Raw genomic sequence first — 17,257 nt, forward strand, 5'->3', positions numbered from 1 at the left:
CTATTGGAGAAAAACATCACTTTCCATTTCTGGGATACCTCATTTTGCTCTTAAGGTCTGTTATAGGAAGGTATGGGTGGCTTGTTTTATGAGACTGTCTGGGTAAGGTTTTAGATTCCTATGATACAGTCACAAGAAAACAATAAAGCAGACGTGGAGAAGGAATATATCCATCCACATGCCACCACCTCTTTTCAAATTACTCACAGTCAGGTTTTCTGGTGGCCTCCTCTCAACTCTAGTTCCTCAAAATATTCCAGGCGAGAGCTCAAGCTGTGCCGAACCCCCATCTATTTCAGCTTTGTGGTGGTTACAGTGATAGTTGCCTACTAGCCATTAATGTGTCCTTTGCTTGCTATCCAAGTCTCCTCGGCTCCCAACTTCGGGGAAGATTTGGTGTGCTGGTGAAGACCTCTCTGTTCCTATTCCCAGTGGAAATGTCCTGCCCTACCTCTAGCTGCATCTCTTAACCTTCCCACACGTTGGTCCCCAGGACAAGGCTTCTTGGTCTAGTATCTTGCTTTTGACAATTTCCTTCCCTGGTCACTCCATTCCTACCCTGGCCCTGGCCTCAGCTTCGGGCCTTAGCTGCCTTCTGAAGAATCTCCTTGAAGATGACCACTTGCCAGAATCCTGAGCATGGTGTACCTTGGAGTCTTTGATGTTGGGCTCTCCCCAGGCCCCATTTGCTCAGGAAAACCTAGTGCTTGCTTTGGATGAGCTGAGTAAGTCATGAATTCATGTAGTTTTGGCTCCCTGGGCTATGCCAACTCCAGCTTCCTTTTTAAAAAGGTGATGTACTTAGCTCCTTTCTCCTTGCCTGGCATCTCTTTGGAAGAGTCTTTATTCCCAATAATTTATCTCCTGAATTTTCACATATAGAGACCATTGCTCCCTTTTACTCTAACATGTGACTTGTTTTAAAAAAATATTTGTAAAAGGTTCTCTGGCGTTCACTGGACATTAACTATTTCACTCCAGATATCATTAATTCAGAGAGTTTTAAAACTGGGTTAATTATAACAAAATTTTGTGCAAATATTAAATATATAAATATATATATAATTCAGGTTAGATGATTTAGCATTATTTTGAGGCTGAACATTATATAGAAAAAAAAATCTGCAGATCCCAAACAGCTGGATTGAATTTGTTTAATGATTTTTATAAAATTACATAAGTAAATAATTTAATTGGAGAAAAAAGCCTCAAAAAGAAATTGGCAGATACAACTTGTTTTGGAGAAAGATTATAAGTTGGAAATAACTGCAAGCTCCAAGGGAAATGTTCTGGTTTATTCTGGAGTACATTTAAGCCATATAGTGTGGAGATTTCCTGTAATTCTTTTGAAGGGTGAGGAGATAAGGATTCATTTGGTACTACAGATGAGGATTGCTTCGGGTACTTATTAGTTTACCTTCAACATTTTGGCCCATGTAGAGATTTTATACAATATCAGAGCATAGGCATCAAAAAATGAAAAATACTTTGATAAAGTGAGCCCTCTTCATGACTTCTTTAATAGTATCTTTTGAAACCACTGAAACCATAGAATTCATGAATGATGAACTTTGGGTAAGGAGATGGAAAGGCAAAAATAAATAGCCTAATTGTTGTGCATAACATGTACGTGAAAAAGAACTGTTCACTCTTTGCTTCCTCTTCCATTTTTTTTTTTTGAAAAGAGCCTGAATTACCAGGAGTCTGAAGAACCACCTATTTATTTCTCAGTATTATCTTTTTTTTTTTATTTCTCAGTATTATCTTGAGAAATATTTACTATCTTGGTTATTTAATTTTTCCATTTGCAATTAGAAATCACAAAGGCTGCCTTGAAGTTTGTTGGAAGAAGTAAACAAGTCAAAGAACCTAAGTGTGCTTTGCAAGCCATCAGGTCATAGATGCGCGTAGGTATAGAGGGAAGCAGGACTCTGGTGTGGGAGCCCACGTGGGGCCCATCCTTATGATCTTGGCAGTCATACAGAGTTCTCTGAGTTTCAAGTTTTTTCCCCTTACCATGAGATTGTTCTGTATGACATTTGTGGTCCTTCCTATTCAAGACTCTTCCCTCATTTCTACATACCATCATAGCTTCATATAAGAAGAATCTTTTTTCAGAATTTGCCAGTCATGCATGTTGGAATCAAAAGGTCACTGCAATATGTTTCAGATTTTAAGTGTTTTGGTCTTTTTTCCCATTGGAACTAAAATTATTCTTTATGATAAGAAAAATTCCTATAGTAGAAAATGTTGAGTAGACACTTGCCTGAAAGCTGCCCCCCCCCCACTTTTGTTTATTTGGGGTTTTATTGTTTTAATTTTTTTACTTTATGAAGCCCATTTTTTGAAAGAGCCTATTCTGGACTATATTAAACAAAGAAGTCCTAGCTGTACATTCCAATAAAGATACTTGCTACTTAAGAAGAAACATGCAGAATTTGAAGCAAAGTAATACATAATAGAAATCTGAATCTACCTAACATAATTAAGCTAATGTCACATATAAAGGCAAATTTCAGAAGAGTAACCTTTTTTTCAAACACAAATTAATCAGATTCAATAAGCAGTTTAAATGGGCAGAGTGGTTATCACAGCGTGAGGAGCTGTTTGGGGTGATGTGGGGCCAGGTGCAGGAATTCATGCAGGCTTGGCTTTTAGATTTTATTACCTAGAGCTATTTTAGGAGAAGCCAGGTCGAACTGTGGACATATTTGATTTTAGACTTTATAAAACTTTCAGCTTTACTGGAGACCACTATAGAAAAGGAGGAAAATCAAAATGTTCTCAATGTACACACATGCCACAGCAGGTGTTTCCACACCTATTTTATTTGACAACTTCCAATCACTGAAGGAGATTTTAATATCAAGTAGTTGTTCATCAGCAAATGTGCCTAAAAATAATTTTAAAAATCTCTGTAGGGAAGCAGATTGTCTTTTTTTAGATCCAGATGTTTTCTCAGGATGACAGGAAATCTGGCTAAATCCTCTCTGTAATAGGTAAATCATGCATGATAATATCTAACCATCTTCACTATGTAAAAACAAATGAAAGTTAAGGTTCATTTTTATAAATGAATTATGCAAACATAACTTCTATTTTTATATTTGGCTTTGGTGATAAGGCAACATAGAGAACTCGTGCAAGGGTTGTGTGCGCACACACACAAGCACACACGCACACACACACACATGCACAAAAACTCAAGCACTTTTTCTGCCTTGTTCTTATTCCTTTCTGAGATCAGACCCCTCACTTGATATTAGAGTTTTCCCCCAAAAAGTCTGCTCAGCAAAACTTCTATTAATACAAGTGTTTCTAATCAAATATTTCTGAAACGTTTACAAATGTCTTGAATCCAGCAATGACGGCAAAATGAAGGGTGTGTGGTTGGGAAGAAAATGCCCATCCAAAGTAGAAAAACTACCAGTTAAAAATCACAATACATAAAAAAATATTTTTGAAGGATAATTTCCATTTACCTGATAGGTTTTTCCATAAAAAATTATAAAATACTTTAAAAGAGAAAACAGAATATTTCAATAATCTTTGTTTTAGTTTTTTCATCTTTACAATCAAGGAGTTGGACTAGATACTGTTTTTTTTTTCCAACTCTAATAGTCTATGATTTTAGTCAACATAGGAAGATGTTAAAATGTGTCCCACTGCTTCATTCAAATAGTAATAGAAAAGGTGACTTAAAATTGTATGCCCGATAATATAACCCTTTTATTTTACAGGTAACAAAAGCAAGTCCCAGGGAAGTAACATGACTACCCAGTGGTACCCATCTATTTGGGCATCTATTGATTTCACTGCTTCCAAATATCTCTAACCATCAAATATTTTGCTTTCTTTTTGTTGTTGCTGTTGTTACTATTTAATTAAAGGCTCCAGATCCCCCTTTGCACTCCTGGAAATTCTGCTTTAGTAATTATGGGATGAGGTCAGGAATCTAATTTTTTAAAAAGAGATTCTCAATATTTTGACTTGTAGTTAAAGGTAGGAACCACAGAGCCACAGCAGACTACCTGCAATACAGTGATGGAGGGGAGCAGGTCTCTGTTGCCCAATTCTTGGGCAGTCTCTCTAATATAACATAGCAGCACCTCCCAGTGGGCCCATCACTGCATGCCACAGCCTACCACTTCCCTGGGTCCCCCCTTGTCCCTTCTAGATGCAAAGCATGTAAGTGCCATCTCTTGGTGTCTAGGTTACTTTTCTCTGATAGGTTTCCTATGGACAAGAATATTCCTGAAAGAAACAAGAATGAAAAGAGTGGATCTAAACACCATAGAAATAGAAACAATTACACGAGAATATTATGAAAAACTAGATGTCAACAAATTGGACAACGTAGAAGAAAGGGATAAATTCCAAGAAACATATAACCTACCAAGCCTGAAACAGGAAGAAATGGGAAATTTGAACAGACCAATTACCAGCAAAGAAATTGAATCAGTAACCAGAAAACTCCCAACAAACAGAAGTCCAGGATCAGATGACTTCACAGGGAAATTCTACCAAACATGTAAAGAAGAGTTTATACTCATTCTTCTCAAACTATTTCAAAAGAGAGTGCATCTATAGCCCCTTCTTATCATCTGCTCGCTCCAACCTCATATTCTAGAAGTTTAATTAATCTCAATTCCTACAAACTCTCCTTATTGGAAAGTACGAATATGTCCATCACCATGCAACAGTCTTGAGTCTTTTAAGGCAGTCTGGGATTTGGAAATTATTTACTTTACCTCAAGTCATGATGTATAATGGAATAACTTCTCTTAATTGTTAGGATGTATCATAAGAAGGTCTTTGAATATATAGGTTACAAGACTTTAACCTTTCCAGCAATAAAAGAAAAGCTCAAATAGAATTTATATCTAATAACAAAGTTGGTTTTACAGAGAGATGGTGGAGAGCAAAACTGCTTCTAAGATCTTCTGCGTGGAATTCCAAGCACTTCAACATTCATACTTCCTTCAGTTCTCAACATAGATATTAAGTGTTTACTGTATGCGAATTGTGGCCAAAATACACATTTCTGTTCCTCATGCTACTCATGGATGCCAACGTTTAGTTTAAGGCTTTTCTTTTCTTTTTTTTTTTTTTATGTAGCACACTAGAGGAAATATAATTCGGCTCTCAATGAAATACATTCCTAATCTTCCTCGTTTAATAAAAAAGTGAATTTTTTACCTACTAATTTTAGGGGAAAGTTAAAAGAAAAAGCAAATGACTTACCTCTAAATATGACTTCAAATAACTAAAAGCTATATAATTGAACAAAAAGTAGAATTCAACATAGCTGAATTTCTTTTCATATCCTCCGGAAGGGTTATCTGTTACTGAAGTTGACAAAGTAAGTTGATTTTTAAGTCCTGTTGCTTCTAAGGCAGTCAAGTGATATGGCTCTGGGGATCAAATACACAGTTAAAGCCATAACAGACTACCGAATGATATACAAAAAATTTTGTGAACATTTCACGTTTGCTTTAGAAGCCTGATCTATTAAACCTGTGACAATTTTATTTATTTAAGAGAGTAAACAAGGAGACCAATGGTATTAGTCCATCCTTACAGCAGTTAAGAAACTATTTATGAGTTGTATTTAGAAATCTACCAAATGTTATTAACGTGTATAATTCTTATTTTTCAATGTAGTTGGGGCCAAGAAAGTGGTTAGTTAATATATGTACCTCAAATGCCTTAAGTGGATACCTATTAAAAGGTATACAAAATATAAATAGTACTGTATATTTTCAAAAATTTTAAATAAACAGAAAGATACATAGGTATACATGTTATAATTTCAAAGTCAACACTAGCACATAACGTTTTTCTTATCTAAATACATACTAGGATACTTCCTATTTCAACACATGCATCTACAAACACTTGGCCATGCACATAACCTTGCTTTCTGCCACTTGCAAGAAAGTTAGAATATACATTATAGTACAGTTTCAACTTAAATCATATTGGCAAATTAATGAGGATGGCATTAAAAAATTCTGATCTAAGAACTCAAAATACGGGAAGGTAATTATTCCATAGATTAAAAACACTGAAGACTGATGGGAAGTTAAGATTTAAATTGTCCCAGTGATCTCGAAAGACAGAGAAGAGACAGGATTGGCTGTAAACACTCGGAATGCTCTGTTTGGCGATTAGGACTTTCGTCCTCTAGCAATCCAGGCCAGAGACTCAGACCATCGATGCTGCTGATCGTAGAGAGATGGTATAGCTGGGGGCAGTTCTCCGCAAGGCAGGGGGTGCTGATGGAGATCTGGAGGCCCATCTGGATGGGAGACGGCGATTTGCTGGTCTAGCAGGTCGGGAAAATCCTTTTCCATGTGAAGATTTCACTGCCACGGATTCCTAAGAGACAAAGGAAGACACCTGTCTCACTATACAAGCACCAATGATGGGCTTCACGTATTATGGATCCCAACTACAGGGTTAACGTGTTAGCATATTTACAAGCAAATAAAAGCATGGATAACTGAAGAAGGTAATTGTCTAATGTTTGTGGCCTTGAATCAAAAGCAACTCACTCTAATAAGGAATATTGCACTTGATAATCTTGTAGATCTTTCCACTACCAAATTTTAATACAACTGATCTTTTTTTCCTTTTTTTTTTTTTTTTTACAACTGATCTCTTGTTACAACTAACTATAAGTTCAGGATTCAAAGTTTATGTTAGATAACTGGCGATGGAACTATAGATGTTTCTTAGTGGGATATTAGGATGTTTTAGCGTTATTAAAAACAAAAATATAACAATTTATGGGCAAAACCATGCTCCTTTATGTCAAGCTATTGGCACTTTCAGAGGTCATTAGCAAAGGGCACACAGATCACCAAATGATTGATCTGATGCTATCTTTTTTCCCCATCAAGAACTACTATTTCTCAAAAGTTTCAAAATTATCATTGAAATATTTAAAAATATAACTTCAATAAAAACAACTGTAAAAAATATATAAAATAAAATGATATCTGAAAAAATAAAAATAAAAATATAACTTCGTTGTAATTGCAAATAGAGAATTCTTATCTATATTGGGCATCATCAGATGACTTAAAACCTTTTCCTTACTGTCACTTACTTTTCTTTCATTTCTTCTTTCTTTTCTTTCTTTCTATTTTACTGGGAAAAAAAAATATTCTTAGACTCTTGCAATAAAAAAAAAATTTAAAAAGTTTCCATGACATGTTTTATACAACTATTATTATTGCCCTTCTTTACAAAGCCTGTGCTCTTTCATCTGAGATGGGTAGTGAGGGTGGCCTCTATCTCTATGACAATAACCTGCAATTTCTTTTTCTCTCTTTGGAATCTATTTTTTTTTAGGTTTGCTCCCAGAGCATGGTGGGGGAGAGGATGAAGAACCATTCGTAAGAATCTATAATAGAAGACCCCTCCTAAACCTCCAAACAAAGCAAAAATGTAGCTCATGAATATTTAGCTGGTTATTTTATACATGTTTCCACTTGCCATCTGAAGCGATAGGGCCTCCTAAGTATTCATGGACTCAACTAAAATACAGAAAAATACAAAACCAGGGTAATTATTTGTACCCTGTGCAAAAAGGCAAAGTTTCTAGTGAAATGGATAAAACTGGTATTTTTATGCGGTTTGAAAGCCACGATATTTTTTTTTACATCAGAAGGAGGCAACCCGCACAGCTTAAAACTATGCTGCATACACACTGCATTTTGCAACAGTAGGATTTTTCGACGTATTAGTTAATTGTGATAATATGTCACCATGCAACGTTTTGTAAATTATGCATTAAAAGGGATCATTGGGTGGTTCTTTATTGCAAACATCAATCTCTTCGACATCTTTTTCTCCTATAACAAATGAAGATTGTATTCTTTTGCAAACAGACCAGACCAAAAAAAGAACAACAAAAAATGAATACTTACTTTTGGGGAGGGCAATTTTCAGGCTAAGAATTCACACAAGAATGGCCTTAAAAAATTTTAAGCTATAATATCATTTTATTCCCATGTGCTGCCTTTCTGCTCCACAAATAAGAGAACTTTATGAGGCATTATTTTATGATGTGTTAGACCTACAGTCACATATGTGTGACTAATCCCCACGAGAAAGAACACGAATCAGATGCCAGGAATGACTGAACCAATCGTAGCCAACAACTGAAAAGTGCAAGAAGTTATTTTTAAGGTTTCCAACACTCTTTAAAAACAGGGCAGCCAGGGTGGTTCAGGGGTTTAGCGCCGCCTGCAGCCCAGGGCCTGACCCTGGAGACCTGGGATCAAGTCCCACGTCTGGCTCCCTGCATGGGGCCTACTTCTCCCTCTGCCTGTGTCTCTGCCTCTCTCTCTGTGTCTTTCATGGATAAATAAATAAAATCTTAAAAAAATAAAAGTATAAGCACCAAAAGAATAGGATGCTATAGACAAATAACGCTCATTTGGAATGGTTTTTTGTTTGTTTGGAACATTTTCTTCCAGAGAGAAACTTACAACAGACATCTGACCTGGAAGTTCCCGAGTCCATTTATTTACATCGTCCCATTTCAGAATCCTTAAAAAAGTTATCATGTCCTATTCCCAGTCTTAAAAGAAGACTTTAAGAATTTGATGGTGATTTTAAGAATTGATGGGGTGTTAGAGTCCTAAGGTCTATACTTAATCACAAATAAAGGGTCAAGAAGTTAAGAACGTCTGGAGGGCGCTGGGCTGGCCCCTGGGCGGCGGCCGGCAGTTCCGAGGGCTTTGGGCAGGTGCTCCTCATCCCCCTGGCCGGCGGCCCGCGGGGCTGGCCTGGGCCCGAGCACCTGCTGCACCCGAGGCAGCCCCGCCCTGGGAATCCCCACCCCAGGCATTCCCCCCCACCCCGGGCATCCCCGCCCCAGGCACCGCCCCCCCCCCCCAGGCATCCCCGCCGAGGCATCCCCGCAGCTTCCCCCGCCCCAGGCATCCCCGCCCCCCCCCAGGTATTCCCCCCTGGGCATCCCCGCACCCGGCACCCCCCACCCCGTCCGCATCCCCACCCCCCCGGCATCCTCGCCCCCCCCAGCCCCCCAGGCATCCCCGCCAAGGCATCCTCTCCCCGGGCATCCCCACCCTGGGCATCCCCGCCCCAGGCATTCCCCCCCTGAGGCATTCCCCCCCCCCCCGGGCATCCCCACACCCGGCACCGCCCCTCCGCCCGCATCCCGGCTCCAAGCATCCCCGCACCCGTCATCCCCGTTCCTCCAGGCATCCCTGCCCGGGCAACCCACCAATCCCCCCCCCCCACCCCCGGCATCCCCGACCCCCCAGGCATCCCCGCCCCGGGCATCCCCGCCCCGGGCATCCCCCCCAGGGATCCTCGCGTCCCCACCCCCGCATCCCCCGCATCCCTGTCCCCCGCCTCCCCGTCCGTCTGAGGCATCCCCGCCCCTGGCATCTACATCCCGCCCCCGCCCCTCATCCCTGCCCCGCACCCCCGCCCCGGGCACCCCCCCCCCATCCGCATCCGCACCCCGGGCATCCCCGCCCCGGGCATCACCCTCGCCAGGCATCCCCGCTCCCCCAGGCATCTCCGCCTGAGCATCCTACCCCCGGGCATCCCCCTCCCCCTCCCCGGGCATTCCCGCCCTGGGCATCCCCGCACTTGGCATCCTCCCCCCCCACCCCCGGCATCCCTCTACCCCCCCCCCCCCCGGGCATTCCCGCCCCAGGCATCCCTCCCCCCGCATCCCCGCCCCAGGCATCCCCCTCCACATCCCCGCATCCCCGGCCCAGGCATCTCCCCCCACCGGCCCCTACCCCCCCGCCCCCCGCATCCCCGGCCCCCGCCCTACCGTGGTCCCGCCCCTGACCTCAGTGCCGCCTGCGGCCCACCGGCCCGTGGGGTGGCCTCCGTCTCCCTCCGTCTCCTCCCGGAGGCCCTGGGGACCCGGCGAGGCGGCCGGAGCGGCAGCCCCGTGGCCTCGGAGCAGCCTTTCCACGACGCCGTAGTTGGAGCGGGGGTCGGCGGAGCGCGGGCGGCCGGCCAGGCTGCGGGGCCCCCAGGCGCGCGGGAGCAGCGGGCGGCGGGGGCCGGGGCCGGGGCCGGGGCGGGGGCCGGGGCGGTCGGGCACCTGCGCCCCGGGCACGGGCCCCTGGGCACCGGCGGGCCGACCCCCGGACGCCTCGTCACCCCCCGCGGCCCCCGGGGCGGTGGGTCCGGGCCCCCCGGGGGGTGGCCGGTGGCTCGGCGGGGGCTGCGCTGCCCGGCAGTTCCGATCCGTTCTAAACACGATTCGGTTAAATTCATCGGTCTTGGCGGCCAGCTTCTCATTCCTGGTGGTCCTGAAGCCACAGCGGAGACCCCGAAGCGGGCCACTGCCCTCGGTGGCCGCGGAGCCAAGGTCGTCGGGGCGAGAGGCGGCCGGGCCACCTGGGGCCAGCGCCTCCCAGCTCTCGGGACAGCAGGATGCAGAGGGACCATTCTGTGCGGTGACCCCACCGCCACCACGCCGGCCGCCCAGCCCAACACGGTCCTCACATGCAGGCTTGTCCTCTATCTTGGCTTTGGGCGCCAGAGAAGGAAACACGATGCCACCTTGCAGGGCCTGCCCTTCATTTGCTCCTAGCCCAGGCGCCGCCCGGGGCCTCCGAAGGATGTCAGGACCACGGCCCCTTCCACCGTGACCCTCCGGGGCCACCAGGCTGCTGCGGCCTAAACCTCCCTTCAGACTCCCAGGAGCTCGTTCTGCACAGGAGCTGGGAAAGTTTCGGGATGTGCTTCTCGGAGGAGGAAGCGGTGGAGCTTCATTTCTCTGCAGATCGGTCGTACCCAGTTCACCCTTTTTCCTAGCCCCGCTCAGGGGTACATCGGTGCAGCTTAGATTCTTTCCGTGTTCCTGCGTTTGCTTTTCCGAGTTGATTGCAAGAATGCCCTGGCCATCGCTGATCATGTGGTCTCCGCGAGGCATGTTCGTTACACGTGGCATTTCCTGCAGGAAAGAATCTGACTTCATCCTAAACAATTATAAAACACGGTATATTAGCGATCGTTTTATTTAGGACGAGTTCTCAAAAGAAACCACGCTTAGGCAATGAACTTCTGCTATAAGAACAGGACTCCCAACTTCCTCCAACAGCATTTTCATGTAACTTCTCTAAGTCAAAACCTCCAAGTCCTTTTTTACTGTAGGATAAAGCCTACCTCTCAGTGTGGCACTCACAGCTCACCTGCTCTGACCCAAACTCTCTTTCCCTGATGTTCCAAATGGGCTCTTACACTCAGACCGGACAGCGCAGTCTCCTGGGTGTCTGCTACTGGCATTCTCATTTCCACAGCTTCTCTCCTACCATTTCCTTACCTCTGCTCTACCCACCGAATTCCTATTCATTATGTCATGTGAGCTCCAGTTCCTTCCCTTGAATTTGAAATGACATCCTAAGCTAAGAAGCGCAACAGAAATCCAAATAAAAGTTCACTGAAACGTGGTTGCAAACGGAACGTGTCATTTGGGCTTGAGACAAGAGTAAGAATTTTTTTGGGTAAGGGCATAGAGGCAAAGTGAGCCACAGTAAAGATAGTGTGGCTCTGCGAGGAATAGTAGGGCCTTTGGTAGGGCCTGATCGCAAAGCAGAGTGGGGAGGATGAAAGAGACAGGAGGTTAAATTGGAACGTATTTGAATTACGTGCTAAATAAAGGTCTTCATTTTTTTTTTTCCTAAAGTTTATGGAGTAGCGAGGAGAAAGAACATTACACCAGGTGCGATTTGTAAAAGAAAATTGGTCTTTCCTAAGCTCGATAAAAAAAAAAAAAACCTAAATAAAGTAGCAATATAAATTCCCAAGTTAAAGTTAATTGATCATATGGATATTGGATACGTATAAATCCTCTTTATAGGTTTTCAACTTGCAAAATGTTACGAGACAGGGTACAATCAAGTGCAGATAAATAATAACAGAATGGTAGGCAAAAGCAAAATGGGTAGGTAGAGGGCAAAATTATGCACACAATATGGTTGAATAAAAATATCTATTGTAAGTCATTATAAAAACCCTTTCTGAGCTTTCTAAGAGCCAAAGACAAATAAGGTACACACTGCTGCTATTCCCAAGAGGAACACACTTCCTCACTAGGAGATAAATGTTGATCCTAGAACCATCCACCTTTACTTACCTTGCAGAGAATTCCAATTTATTTTTTAATAAATTTTTGGTGAAAACTTACTTTTATAATTATAGAGGTGCTTCTAAACTGAAACAGAGTTTTTCAGATTTCATTGTATATGTGTGTATTTACATATTTACGTATTTACAGTATATTGTTCTGACAATTGCGTACGCCTCCATTATATATATACATAGTAAATACAGAGAAATAAGAGACATTTAGGTATAAAAAACTTCAGTAGACCATCTCTATTTTTTTTCAGTAGACCATCTCTAATTAAAACTCCACACTGTCCAATCTTAAGATATATTTAACTTATTAGCCCAGCTGTGCACTCTTCCACTGGCCAAACACTCACAGTGAGAAGGAGGTACGTAAGAAGCTACTGGACAGTGTACCTTAACCAAACACCAAGAGAGCACAGTATTCTTAACAGTCAAGTCATGGAGAGAATGAGAAGATTTGGTTTAAGAATTAGTAAACAGAGAAAAACTCAATTAAAGCCTTTATCTCTTGTCTAAGATAACAGATTTTTAATGACTCATCGTTAATTCGCACTAACAAAGTGTAACGAGGAGGCAGTTTGGATTCATTCACTGAAAACAATATTTTTCTTGACTTTCTGATATAAAAGAATCATAGATGTACCAGCCCACCTTCTGTGGTTAGACCGCTTTCGGATTTCCTCTTGAAAGCTGCATAATTCTTCACTAACTTTGGCAAGTTCTTCAAGAGCCTTTATATATATAAGCAATAGCGGGTTAGCACTTGGAAATGTAAATATTTCTTTAGAAACAGTTCTAGGCCAACCACAATCTTACTTACCGAGTTGAGGGCCCCAGAACTGCTCCTGCTCTCTTCCCCGGAAGTCCTCAGACCAGGGCAGACCTCACATTCTTTTTGGTTATCTGTGGCCAAAGGATCCGTAAACACAACTTTTGATTTTTTGGTTGCTTTTTGTTCCTTGCACATTTGATTTCCTTCACAGGGTAAGCTGTGCTCTGTTTTATTTTCTCTTTCCAGACCATCCCTGTGATTCATCCGTGTAAATTCACATCGTCCTGAATTGGGGTAGTTTGGAGGAGATCCCACCACTTGATCTTGAATCACTTTCTCACGATCGTGACTGAGGATCTTAGCACGTTCATTCATGTTGATTTTCCTCCGAAGCTTTACTTCATGGCAAAGCTGCAAAGAAAATGAAGAGAAAGCTTTTTCTCCCCCTTAATGTACTTCGTCAATATTTTTTATACTAAACACGCTATTTTGAGTTCTCTTTGCCACATCATGATATACTAACTACCCTGGGGTATTGATGCTCATGCCTCTGAGTAGCGTTCTAAAATCTGATCGGCCAGAAAAACTCTGATGAACCATAAGGACTACTTCTAGTAGGTCAAAGTATGGATGGTAATTTCTTTTTTTTTTTAATTTTTATTTATTTATGATAGTCACACAGAAAGAGAGAAAGAGAGGCAGAGACATAGGCAGAGGGAGAAGCAGGCTCCATGCACCGGGAGCCTGACATGGGATTCGATTCTGGGTCTCCAGGATCGCGCCCTGGGCCAAAGGGCAGGCGCTAAACCGCTGCGCCACCCAGGGATCCCCTGGATGGTAATTTCTATGTCTCTGTGTAGGAATCAAACTCATTCAGAAATAAGATAAGCCTGCACCTATATAAAACATGTCGTGATGATGCAGAAGCACTGTTGGAAAATTGGAACGTCCTGAAACAATTGCTGGTCATGCTCTCTAACAGCTTTCAGAGAAAAGTAAAAATTTAACTAATATTAGTAAGAATTTAACTAATATTAAAGTCATGTTTTAAAAGTCTACGATTGCACCGGCATGCCAACGCTCAAGTGTGTAAATAGTTGACAGTATCATGCAGCACACCAGTTCATTCCATTCCGAGTGGAGGTTGTGCAATCAAAGGATGTTTCCTTTGGAAGTTATGTTGGTGTTACTGACGTATTGCCGGGTATTGCTGAGATTTTTTTTTTTTTTTTTTAGGAAAAGATTTTTCAGTTTTTCAAAAAAGATTTCTCATCCTGATTAAAACAAACGTGACCCTGTCCTATGTGATACCAGAACTCTAAGGCTTCAATCATCTGTGTTAAAGTGGATCTCAAATTATTTCTTGATGAGAGTTTAGTTTAACCTGCTGGCGCTCACACAACGCACCCCTAGAGGAAGCCAGTGGCCTTTTCTCTTTAGGCTTGAGTTGTGGGAAAGCGTGGCATATTTCAAAGGAGCCTGTCGGCTAACTATTAAAGCAAATAACTACAGCCACAACCTATATCTACACCACATCTATTATTCAAAGAGTAGGATAACAGATTTATTGCTGTTCAGTATTTACCCAAATCTGGGAGAAGCACTATACATAGTTGGTGCCTGAATATAAATATAAATAAATATACTGTATATATTTATTCCCATAGATGCTTACACATCTAACATTGCATGATCGCAGGATTGCATCAAATTATAGCCATGGATCCATTGTTTTGGCTCTCATAAAATTACTTATCCTGAGCTATTGTGAGCATTCTGGTTTGGGCTGACCTTGGGAGATTCTCTAAGGAGCAACTCTCAAAAGTCCATCTTAAATCTAAGGGTGCTTATGGTGACATTGTCCTCTTTTTGAGGCGTGATGGGTGAAAACAAAATTGCTTCATTTTCAAAATCGGGGACAAAAGTGCTATTCCTGGGAAACAGGTTTGCCTTTGTCTTCTGAATATTGAGAAATATGCATCTGCTGATTTTCACGGTCGTTCCTGGAAAGACAGACTTGCTACATGCAATTCTCATAAGTTCCTTCCTCCTGTCTTCATCTCACCTTCGTTGTTGTTGTTGTTTTATTTTGAAATACTTCACCTTATGTAAAATTTTATATACCATCTTAAATTCTCTGGGAGATTTAAGTGAGGTATGGATAAGCAAATAATATAATGCTATTGATGGAAAACAGATTTATTTTGTATAAGAAACTGTGTTACTTCATACCTAGCACTTGTCAGTGGTTATCATTTGAACAAAGGTGACAAGCAGAAAAGACTGCAATGTGATAAAAAAAAAATTGCTAGAAACCTAAGAACTCTAGGGTTTCTATCCAGATTACTCCAGGTTTCAAATAATCCAAGTACGTACATCCAGGTTTCGCAATAGCAAATGCAATGATTGTGGATGGTGGCTGAGCGAAGGATCATTAGCATCTTAACACTTGACACTGGATCTCCCTGGAAGATACCACTTGGAGTCAAGTTACACGCGCACCTGCAGGAATCTATAATTCCCTAGTACACGGCTTACTAATCTGTGTCTGAGTCCATATACAGGCCTTAGCGATATATATTAGGCAAATACAGTCTATTCTGCTTGCAGCATTTTATAATTTTTTGTGCGTTGGTGTTTAATTTCAGTTGGAAAAAAATGTCTTGATTCTCTGTGACATGGGAGGGTACTTTCCTCCCGTTTTTTTCAAATTCTCCTACCCTCGTTTGTAGCCTATTAGACAGGCGTGTTAGAAGTACGTTCTTATAGGCTACAAAGCTGTGAGGAGAAAAGAGCTATGTACTCGGATGATAAGAGGAGCACGAGGCCAGTGTTCAGGAATTACGGAGCATCATCTATGGGTATTCTGGGGAAGCACCTTATCCAGACACACTCCCAGGGCTGGAGGGAGCTGTATATTACTAGAGACCTAGAAAGCACCGTGGCTACTATTCAAGATGAGGAAAAAAATCTTACAGCCCTCTACCTCCCCGATGCAGAAAGGAAGAGCACTTCTACAAACTACCATCCTATGTTTAAGATACGTTTAATGCCTGCGAATCGAAAAGGCGGATATTTACCATAGATAGAATCTACGGGGTTGTCAGCATAGCTATTTGACAACACAGGATTTAAGCAGCAGATTATTTTAGCCACATGGCTTAAACAATTGGTCAGACTAATCCTGACTCCTTTAATTTTTTTGGCTCGGATGCCAGAATTATCTGGCCTTCCAAACCTTTGGGAACCAATGACCCCTGAGCTTTGGATTCTGACTTGACATAGATATCTCCCTGTTAATCCCCCCTTAGTCTGTAGGTGAAGGAGTTACATGAGTAAGCAAAACACATTTCCAAACCAGAGAGGTACGAGCAGGGGATTCTCATACACTACATGCCTGCCTCCTCAGCTCCGTAACATGGAACAGTTTAACAGTTACTCTTTTTAAATTTTTCCTTGCAGTGTGCCAATTGACATTTTGTTCACAACCGATTACACGGCTGTTAATAAGAAAAATATTTGCACTATAAACACATAAAGCACCAGCTTTGATTGTCTGTGAAAAAAGGCCAAGGAGTCTGTTTAAAGAATCACTTTGGCAATGTGCACAAACCATGTCCCAACATGAATGTCACTGGAGGCAAGCAAGATAAATATAAATAATTTTCAGTTGAAACCAGCTCAAAGATACATCAATGTGAATACTTCAAGAAAATATTCCAGGGCTGAGGGATGGTTAATGGAGACAAAATGACTATTTGTATCAGAGCCCTGGCACATTGTTTTTCATAACCCCTTTCCTAACAAATGCGCCAATAAATGTGGCACATTTTGCCAGAATAAATATCATGTCCACCACCATTCTGATATACGACACTCCTTTTGATTGCACCGAGTGATCTAATACGTAATTTCCTTTAGTAGACATGATTCATAAATCATCTCATGAAAAGATCTGTATTTTAATGCCCAGTTGTAATTTTGCTAATATACATCCCACCGGTTATGTTTTTCTTACATTTTCCTCTTGGGCCTCGTGCTTGAAGCTCATGCAAAATACGTTCCCCACTTTTGATACCAAGGCACTTTAGTCAAAACATGATAAACTGATACATTTTAGAAGGACATTTTAAGTTCTTCATTTTCATACCGGGCTATCAAAAAAAAAAAAAAAAAAAAAAAAAAAAGGCCTACTCCCTTCAATACCCCTGGATAAGGTTCTGCTATTTTTGGTCTAGCGAATGTCATTGAGACATGCCTTCCGGAGGCAGAACGAGGAAAACAGAAATGGTTTCCAATACAAGACAAATTTCAAATGGAATTTTCATTCTGAGCTTTAAG

The 17,257-nt window shown here is 42.0% G+C and overlaps 2 protein-coding genes across 2 annotated transcripts in view; both read right to left on the reverse strand.

Moving 5' to 3' along the window:
* Positions 1-2,810: 2,810 nt before the first annotated feature.
* The window catches only part of SOGA3 (SOGA family member 3), a 78,500-nt gene continuing 64,053 nt past the window's right edge, over positions 2,811-17,257 (reverse strand). The window contains exon 8 of the mRNA XM_035712770.2: positions 2,811-6,381. The gene's annotated coding sequence lies outside the window, so the exon portion shown is untranslated. The remainder of the gene's footprint in view (positions 6,382-17,257) is intronic.
* Positions 2,811-17,257, reverse strand: part of KIAA0408 (KIAA0408 ortholog) — a 32,513-nt gene continuing 18,066 nt past the window's right edge. Inside the window, exons 3-6 of the mRNA XM_049115361.1 lie at positions 12,965-13,327; positions 12,796-12,875; positions 9,845-10,988; positions 2,811-6,381 (exon numbers count right to left, since the gene is read on the reverse strand). Of these exons, the coding sequence (XP_048971318.1) occupies positions 6,208-6,381; positions 9,845-10,988; positions 12,796-12,875; positions 12,965-13,327 (1,761 nt within the window). The 3' untranslated portion in view covers positions 2,811-6,207. The remainder of the gene's footprint in view (positions 6,382-9,844; positions 10,989-12,795; positions 12,876-12,964; positions 13,328-17,257) is intronic.

Source organism: Canis lupus, chromosome 1, assembly GCF_003254725.2.
Source record: "Canis lupus dingo isolate Sandy chromosome 1, ASM325472v2, whole genome shotgun sequence".
Lineage (NCBI taxonomy): Eukaryota > Metazoa > Chordata > Mammalia > Carnivora > Canidae > Canis > Canis lupus.